Raw genomic sequence first — 9754 nt, 5'->3', positions numbered from 1 at the left:
GTTATAACATTTAACATGGTAAAACATTTAACATTTAACACAACATCATGAATACCCCTAGTATAGGACTCCAATGGAAGTCTAGGCCGGAAAAAAAATAAATAAATAAAAATAACTGTAAAGAAGAGAACTTTAAAATTCTAATCTGATAGAAACTAAAATTGATGAAAAAACACAACAAAAACTATATAACAAGTAACTAAACATTTATTTACAAAACTTAAATATTTCTTTCTATATTAAAAGTTACATCATGAAGTCCTCAGAAAGGGTATGTGCGTACAGGTTCATTAACAATTGGATCATCAGGTCTGACAACTGAAAAATAAAAGAATTTGATTAGATTTTGTCGAATTAAATTAATCAAAATATAATAAAAATGATAAAAGGAGGATGATTTGGGTGCGGTCAAATAAAACTCAAATAGTAATAACTATTTTAATTGAGCCAACATTTTGCCCCACGTTGCAGGGCTGTTTTGACAGGAGTCAAAGCCAGAGTTCACCTGGGCTCAATTAAAACAGTTATTACTATTTGAGTTTTATTTGACCGCACCCAGACCATTTTCCTTTTATTGAAACACACGGTCAATCTTCCATAATAGGTTAATATTACAATGTCAGTAAATGATAAATAATAATAAAATATTTTATAATAATATGAGATAATTAGTTGTCTCAACTTATGTAATATTCAAACTGAAATTTCTAATCCGCAACAAGTATAGTAGATAGGAATCTTCAGAAAAGTCACTGTTTCAGTTCATTTGTTATTTTAAAACTGTTTATTAAACAAATTATTACTATTCTCTAAAACGCTATATTTTTCAAACAATATATTGTAAGAAAAAAGTATTTGTTTAATATTTTAACATTAGTCTTTTCTACTTCCATGTTTGAAACCATTAATAATATCCAATTATTGGTAGAAATACTTCTAATATTCATTAAAAAAAAAATTAATAATTTGTATAAAAAATCTTTTAAAACTTATCCAATTAATATGTAAATCACAATTGTGTAAAAATATATATATTTAAACAATTTAAAATTTTTGAACAATAACACTGAAAACTTAAATTATTTTGTCAGTTGGTTGCCTTAAAATAATAATGATCATTATTAAACTATGATTAACATTAAATGTTACTGATGCACAAATAGGTATCTCCATGGAAGAAGGAAGAAAGTTGACCCTCTAAACCAGTGGTTCCCAACATTTTTTTTGGTGTTGCAACCCTTTTAGTAATTGAAAGAAAATTAAGGAACCCTTTTTTGTAGAAGTAGGTAAATGGTGAAACCCCTACATTATCATTTGAAACAAATAGAATACCAAATGCCGTTTATTTTTGAAAAAGATAAGAACACAGAAAGTTGACTTGCAATGATCCATTCCTTAATTATTTCATGGATCTTATAGAAAAGGGTCATGGAACCCCGGTTGGGAACCACTCCTCTAGACCATATGGTTAGCTGCAACACTAAACACATGTAGTAGAAGGTACTGTTTTGTTCTATGGATCAAAACAACCTTGACAATGTTATCTGCATCTATTATCATTCTCACCTACTCTATATGTAGCTAAGAAACATGCACAGCGTCGCACTTGCCAAAGTTGTAAGCAAAATTAATGATTATCATAACATATATAAAACTAAAACAATCAAGAATTCAGATAAACAAAACAGTGAATTAAATATTCCTTTTATAATAAATAGGATTGTATCACATTTGTCCAAAGAAGAACCCAAGTGGAGCAAAAGTAGCACTATGCAAAAGATGAAAGCAATGTATAGAATGTCCAACAATGAGACCAATGAGTTAAAACGTCTGAGACAGTACCACAACTCCATGCCTAAGTGCCTAGTTTCACTACGGCAATACTAGAAGAAGGAATCATTCAGCTTTCACTAAATTTGTTCGATTTCTTCACACTCTCTCATGTAGATGAGGGTCTACATATTTCCTTGCTGTTAATTTCATACACTGATTTTCTTAAACATTGCTTAAGCTACATATCGGTATAATAATGAATCTTGGATGATAGTTTATTGTTGAAGAAAATAGAAATTTTACACATTAAAATATAAATTATAAAAAAGCAATCTGAATCAAAATACCTGGGGGATCAAAACCCATAAAATATATTTTCTCTTGTATATTGAAATACTGTATTTCAAATATTACTCAACTCTGGTTACAAGTAGATACAAGGTGTCCTGGTAACAATCGTTTGTTTTGCAGAGCACTGAGAAAGATACTTTTAGACAAATAAGCGAGAAAAATTATTCTCTGTCAAAATGCTAAAAGAATGCACAGAACAGGTTACAGGAATGGAAAAAGTTTATTATGTATGCTTCTGGCAGTCAAAAGTGGTCTTTGAAACAAATATTTAATTTAATTAACTTTAATTTATTAAGTTGAAACATGTAAGTTTGTCTGGTTTGTCACTGTTAAATCTAAGTGAATCACTTAGCAATTCCCCTTATCATTTGTTTTCTTTACTGTGGTCACATACTAAATAATATAATAAGTTCAAAAACTGCGGGAAAAAGTTTTGAAATTAAAATACACAGTTATTCATGAATAATTAATTAACATGCCATTATTTCTGAAAAATATAAGATGCTCAGTATGATAATAATATATGAGAATACATTTAAGGTAAAATTTAAGGATGCACTCTTACCAATATAATCCTCTTTGTACTTCGGAATTTTTGGACCATTCTTTAACCTTTGATAATTATAACCCATAAGTCCTAAACCAATGATTCCTATAAATGTAGCTGCTGTAGCACCAGGCACTTCATGCCAATATTTTTTTAATAAACCATTAACTAAAATAAAATCAAGATGTATGTAATAAAAAGAATGTAGCAATGAGAAAAGAAACACTCATAAATGTAACTAGAATAATACAAAAAACTTACTTCCTTTACCATAAACCGATGTGGACATTTTAAAAGAATATTAGTTCTTTCTTTTTTGGAAAAATCAACTAATTTAAGCACTAATAACATAAAACAGCTGCTTGCCGACAGCGCCTCTATTAGTTGAGATTCGTATCACTTATATTTATTTAAATTATAGCTCGCTGCTTGAGAAAGTTTATAGTCCGTGACCTTGTAACCAAAACAAGAACACACCAGCGAATGATTTATTGAAAATATAAAGTACAAGATTAATGTATAATATTTTTCAATAATAAATTCAAAGGTAACACAAGTTTTTGGACTATCCAGCTATCATAGTAAACAATTTATATGGCGGAAAATTTAAATTTTTAAATAAATTGGATGTATTTGGTTGTAATTATAAATTTGTCAAAAAAAGAAAATCTTTACTTTTGAGTAGTGGAGGTAATAAGTGTTGTTTTCAGATACCCTGCGACAATGACCATGTATAACGTACGAGTAGATAATTTGAGGTATTCCTCCTCTTCCTGGAACCAGAATCTCTCGCACCAATAGATGAGAACATTGGCGATGATCCAACGGACGGCTTTGCTAAGAGTCGCCAAGGCGGTATGTTATGTTTCACATGAGGCTGTGCAAGTCTTGGCGGGATGGGTTCTTCCACATACTGGGAGAAATGATGAAGTATTAATTCAAGAGAGAAGGCTCAGCTGGTCTGTCGTTAAATCTTCAGATGAGGATTAAGGAAAACACAAGCAAATGGAAAATCATTCTGCGGGAGGACACCGCAGAAAAGTGGAACCGGCGTTTGGTTGACAAGCCCAAAAAGTGCTACCTTCAGGTATGGAAGCAAAGTGGGTCCTCCCAGACTTATTATTGACCTTCTCAATTCCTCACGGGACATAGAGGCTTTTGAGCCAAGCTTCATAGCCACGGGATGGACATCGATCCCCTACGTCCTACTTGTGTTTCTGGAGGCTGCTGAGCACATCATCGTGGACTGCACAGCTTTTGATGTACTATGGACGATTAATCTCAGCTAGAAACTGAAGAAAAGTACCTCTATTACAAACAGTTTGTATACGGTTAGAAAAATATTTTTGGACCAGCCCACTTCAAATTTCGACAAAGATGATGATCAGCCCCTCAAAAAACCAGCGGACAGAAGAGGGACAGACGACTGAACCTTACAGCCGAAAATTGAACATTGAAAATTTTATTGTATATATGTTTATTAGCAGTAGTTCGATATTACAAATTCATTTGTTACATCGAACTGCAGTTATAAATGCACACCAGTAATGTTCAAAAGGAAAGGGAAGGTGGAAATAAATAATAATAATAGGTTTTACTAGTTAATGAATCAAAATGCACCCATGTGACCTTCACTCTCCGCCGAAGCTTCTGCCCACCTGTCACTCTTAACAATATACCTCTTCCCAGATCCGACACAGTGCGATACCTCGGATTCACTTTGGACAAAAGACTCACCTGGAACCAACATACCAGACTCAAAAGACAAGAACTCAACAGACGATTCAGCCAACTATACCGACTTCTCAGCCGGACCTCTCATCTCTCACTAGAAAACAAACTACTAATTTATAAGACTATACTCCGACCTATCTGGACCTACGGACTTGAACTTTGGGGAACAGCTAAACCGTCGAACATCAAACGTATCCAATCCTTTCAATCCAAAATCCTTAGAACCATAGTTGATGCACCCTACTACGTTTCCAATAGAACACTACACCATGACCTACATATCCCTTTTGTCCTTGATCTCATTCCAAGCAAATTCTCAAAATTCCATATAAACCTTTCCAACCATCCTAATCCTTTGGTTCAAACCTTATCTAGTTCCACCCATCCCTACAGCCCACCTAGAAGGTTGAAACGGCAGTGGCCAAGAGACTTATTAAAATAAAAATTGGAGTTCTGGCAATGGTCAGATTCTCCACTCAAGTTGAGTGTTTGCGGCTTTAGCGCACTTGCTCAGCCTCCACTGGCCCATACCAGTGATGCGGAGAGAGGGATGCGCTGGGATCTCTTGAGCTCTGCTCTACCCCTCACACGTGGGGGATAGAGTGGGGTCGGGGATCCTCAGGTCGATTCTGTAAATATTGTATATATTATTTTATCATTATGTTATTTTATTATTTATTTTCCATACAGATAGTCTGATTATGTTCATTTGTCTATCCTTTTGTTTGTATATATTTTAAGAGTTTTTTATTTTATTTTATTTTTTTTTTTTTATTTTTTATTTTAGTATGTATGAGATCATTTATCAATATTACCTATTGCCCACAACTGTGTGGCAGATTGTAATATCTATCAATAAATAAATCTATCAATCTTAAAAAAAAAAAAAAAAAGGTTTTACTAAAAAAACTAAAATACAATTGAATTGTTCATTTAATCATAAAAATAAAAATATATTAAAGTCAATTTATTTAGATATAGCTGCATCTTAGTGGTGTATAAAAAAAAAAATTGTTGATCCCCATTCTCTCAACAATAATGTTATGAAGAACCAATATTGTAGTAATCAATCTACTATTGGGTAAGTTTTGAGGGCAATTGAACGTATTGTGACTTTTGGTATTGGGGTAATTACTATAATAGGTATTTAGTCGTTATGAAGCCCTAAAACATTACACTTCCATTTCATCAAAAGCTGTGATACTGTTGTTTTAATTATTATATTAAAAGGGTGTTATACTCTTTAATTTTGAGTTCTGTAGTCTCTTGAATTCCCCGGGTGGACAAACTTTCCCTTGGGCAAAGTATTCTAAACAATTTTCAAATTTTACGTAATATTCAAGGACCTTAAAGTTTTAACTAAAACAAATAATTAAAAGTTCCATGAAAAAACGATTAAAATCCTGATTTGTATAACCAATTTAATTAAAATAATAACACTAGTATTTGGCAGATAAGAATCTCTTTGTACTTCCCGCTTACATTCAATCGAGAAGTGAGTTCTGAAGGGTTATTCTTGCAGGTTCAAATTGAATTTCTAATTTTTAGTTCTATAAGTTTTATACCTGACGTGAAAACTTTATGTTTTAATCCATGATTTTATTGAAGTTATAAGTTGATATTTAATACGTTATTCTAAATTTTTACTTTCTAGTTTAATATCATAATGACATTAAAAGAAATATTGTTATTAAATGGTGGGATTGTGGTGGGATTCGTTTTTTACAAATATTATCAGTACAAGAATGCAATGAAAGAAATTGATGGTTTAATCAGTAGAAAAAAACATTCAGTAAACACTGCCTTGTTTTTTTGTGCTTCTGGACTTGGAGACTGTGATAAACATATATATAAAAAGAAAATGTGTGAAAAATCGGACTGTCCTTACAGGAAACTAAGGTGAGAATGATTAATTAACTTGATTATATTATTTTTTCTCTTAGAGAAAGAAGGTAAAGATTGTTATGACTGTAATCAAATAGTCAAATCAAATCATGTTATGCTGGTGTCAACTACTTTCCACCTTCCTGAAACAATACAATGGCTCGCCTTGGTGAGTGCAGCAGATATTGATGAAGCGTCATGTCTATTGGAGGAAACATCAGGTTGGGGGTTGGTATTTCAACCTCAGAATATATTAGACTTAGCTTCAAATTGTCATTTGACTACATAAGCGAGTAGTAGGTTATCATTTAAAGAGGTAAGGCCATGTTACAAAACTCTTAATTATAATGAAATTTAGCTAATTACAGAATCAGTAGACTAATAACTCAACTCTTATTAACTCAAGAGTTTTATTGATCTTTCATTTCAGTATTCATTTTTTTCTCTCCTTATTAGTGGATCTACACTTATTTTTTTTCGTTTGAAGTTACCTATGTTTAATATAATATAGGAAATAAATTTAAAAAAAAAAAAGTTTAATTGATCAATTGTATATTGTAAATCAAATTGGAAGAAGATTGACCATTAAGTATCAACATAACAAATAAAGATTTAATCATACGTCATTCCCCTTCTAACTTTTGGCACCTAGAATATGTTTGTTGAAATCTCAACTGTATAATTTTTTATAGGTCCCTTGTTACATTTGGCAACCCATAGGACCTCTCTTGGCCTACTCGTTTCCACTTATTTGTGGTGATTTTAATACTAACCTCCTTTCTAAATCCTGTCTTGCAGACCTTGTATATTCCCACAACTTTTACATCTTTCCTTATTTCTTTATCCATCACACATAATTCTGTGATTCCTAGTTAGACCTAGACCTTTATATTTGTGACTCTCCTTTTAAAATTTGTTCCTCTTTCCAGCACCCAATTTCCTTTCTTTTATCTCATGAAAGATGTACTTATATGTTGAGTTCTTTCTTCCTAAAATCTTAGTTTAAATCTCCTTTCCTTTGTATCCCTTCTACCTAATTTGGACTCTGTCCAATAGTGGAAATAATTAAGGTAATGAAAGCAGCTTGATGTAAATTTCGTTGTTTTCTTGGCTGCTGATTATGCATCTTTAAAACAATTAAGCAATGGAGCCCAACACACGACCATCAAACTGCCTATGAAGACCAAAGACTAATAATCTTTATTCATCTAGGTTCTGTATGACATTTGACACAAGGTATCCTTTTTTATCAAATTAAAATGTATTTTCAATCCTTACTTGCTGATCATTCCCAGTATGTAGTGGTTTCATGTAAATCTCCATCTATGACTCAACCATTATCCTGTGGTATCCCTCATGGCTTATCACTGTTCCATACCCTCATTTATCAAAAACCTTAGAATAGACTTTGACTGAACTCAGTACTTTCATTACTGCCAACATATTTAATAATGTGTATATACTGGCTTGAAAGATATGTTAGAGATGCTTATCTTGAGAAAGTCTAGTAGAATATTTTTTAAAACAGTTTTGAATTATTTGGTTATTGTTATATATTTCTTACTGTTTAACCATACCAGTTGTATTTGATTAAAATTTAAAATAAAAGTAAATGATAGTTTCAATATTGAGCTGTTAAATTGTTTATTATACCTACTTCAGATCTGAAATGAATGCCAGAACCATTTTCTGACAAAAGTTAATTTTTGTATATATTTACACAAGTAATCTCAAAGTGAAATTTTTGGGATATTATTACTTCTTGTTACTGATTTATAGAGCTTGGAAGTTGGTTGTTCACAGCCAACTATATTTTATTTACTGGACATGGATTTTTTTTATTTTTTTTTATCCATGTGAATTATGACAGAAATGGACAAAATTCAATTCAATGGAGCTCCTCAAATGTGTTAACAATCAGAAAAAATCCTTAGAAGATCGTTGATTGACTATGTGTAATTAATGAAAGGAAGATGGTAAAGAATGGTGTGGTAAAAATAACTGAATTAGTAAACAAACTATTTATTATGAGCCAGTGTTTCACCACACTTTGCAGGGCTAAAAAAGATATAAAGAACTAAAACTATGTGACTGAGTTAGAAAATAACATAACATGAAATAAAATTAAACTAAGGTGTGATTAAAAAAATATGTGGAAATTTATATAAAAATGAACAAAGTAAAATAAAGATAATAAAAATAAGGTGTATAGTGAAAAGTATAAATCAACGAGAAAATAAAAAAGTATTAGACATATAGTGAAAACGGAAATAATAACATAAAAAAGTAGATAAAGGAGAAGTATAAAAATACAGTTCACACTAAAAGGTGGAAAATAAGAATAAAATAAATGTCAAGAAAAAAAGAAAATAATGAACAAAATAGGACACCCACCTTTCAGAATGAAGGAAAGCTTAAGACTGGTTTTAGGTAGGTGCAAAGTATTAACGGGGAATGGGGAAATTGAGTGGTAAACAAATTATGTTGCATTTGAAAGTGAAATGGATATGAAATAATGTATATATTATGTATAGTCGACCGTATAACTTAAAATAAAAAAAAAACTGTCAGGGTTGCGGTCAAAAAAGAACAAATTGTTTTTAACTATTTAATGTCCGACATTTCGCCCCACTTTGCAGGTCTGTTCAAAGTGATAGGTTAAACAGACATTGACAATAAATTGCGATTTTGAATGACCGCAACTCTGACCTTCTTCTTCATATTTTATGATGTAAAATAATATTTAAGTAAGGTAATATTTGAAAAATAGGAGGGTACCCCTTGTCCTTCTAACAGTGGAGCAACTCCCATTTTACAAATTATACAACTGTTCATTTAATTGCACTACTCATATATTAAAATAATAACCTGGAGGAGATAGAATCAATGTTTAAATTGAATATGACTTTTAGAAAAAATGCAAAGGATAAAACTCATGAAAAGTACTGGTGCTGGGTAAGAAAGTACTGTTCCAATTGTTTTAATACAATTAATCAGTTCCTATTTTATCAACAAATTTCTGACTTAATATTAACTACAACTTCACTGAAAATCTTACAACTACTGACAAATCACTATGGAGAACCACCAAACAGCTTTTGAAATTCAAAGATTTTAACTATCCTCTTCTCACCAAATCCCAAACCTGGACCAGAACTGACGAACAAAAATCGCAAACCTTTAGACAACACCTTTTTAAAACCTTTATTCCGCATCCCGATATCCTTAACCCAATTCGCCTTGAATGTATTGAAGCAGAACTCAATAATCCACTCCAAATGACCCTACCGCCTAAAGCATTTCATCCTTCTGAAATATCCAGCATCATTCAACGATTACCTACCCGCAAAGCTCCTGGATACGACCTAATAACATCCCACATCCTTAAACTTCTTCCACGAAAAGCCATCCTATTCCTCACCTACATATATAACGCTGTTCTCCGTTCCACATATTTTCCTGACA

General features: G+C 31.7%; 1 protein-coding gene across 1 annotated transcript; it reads right to left on the bottom strand.

Moving 5' to 3' along the window:
• Positions 1-189: 189 nt before the first annotated feature.
• LOC106686659 (uncharacterized) lies at positions 190-3085 on the bottom strand. The gene is made up of 3 exons (XM_014430071.3): positions 2933-3085; positions 2690-2839; positions 190-318 (listed from the first exon to the last, which is right to left on the bottom strand). The coding sequence occupies exons 1-3, from the start codon at positions 2958-2960 to the stop codon at positions 263-265; spliced, it is 234 nt and encodes a 77-aa protein (XP_014285557.1). The 5' UTR covers positions 2961-3085; the 3' UTR covers positions 190-262.
• Positions 3086-9754: the final 6669 nt, after the last annotated feature.

Source organism: Halyomorpha halys, unplaced genomic scaffold, assembly GCF_000696795.3.
Source record: "Halyomorpha halys isolate HHAL.00 unplaced genomic scaffold, Hhal_1.1 Scaffold859.1, whole genome shotgun sequence".
In the NCBI taxonomy this organism is placed as follows: Eukaryota; Metazoa; Arthropoda; class Insecta; order Hemiptera; family Pentatomidae; genus Halyomorpha; species Halyomorpha halys.
The sequence above is the reverse complement of the archived record's forward strand: the minus strand, read 5'-3'. Positions and strand labels throughout refer to the sequence as shown.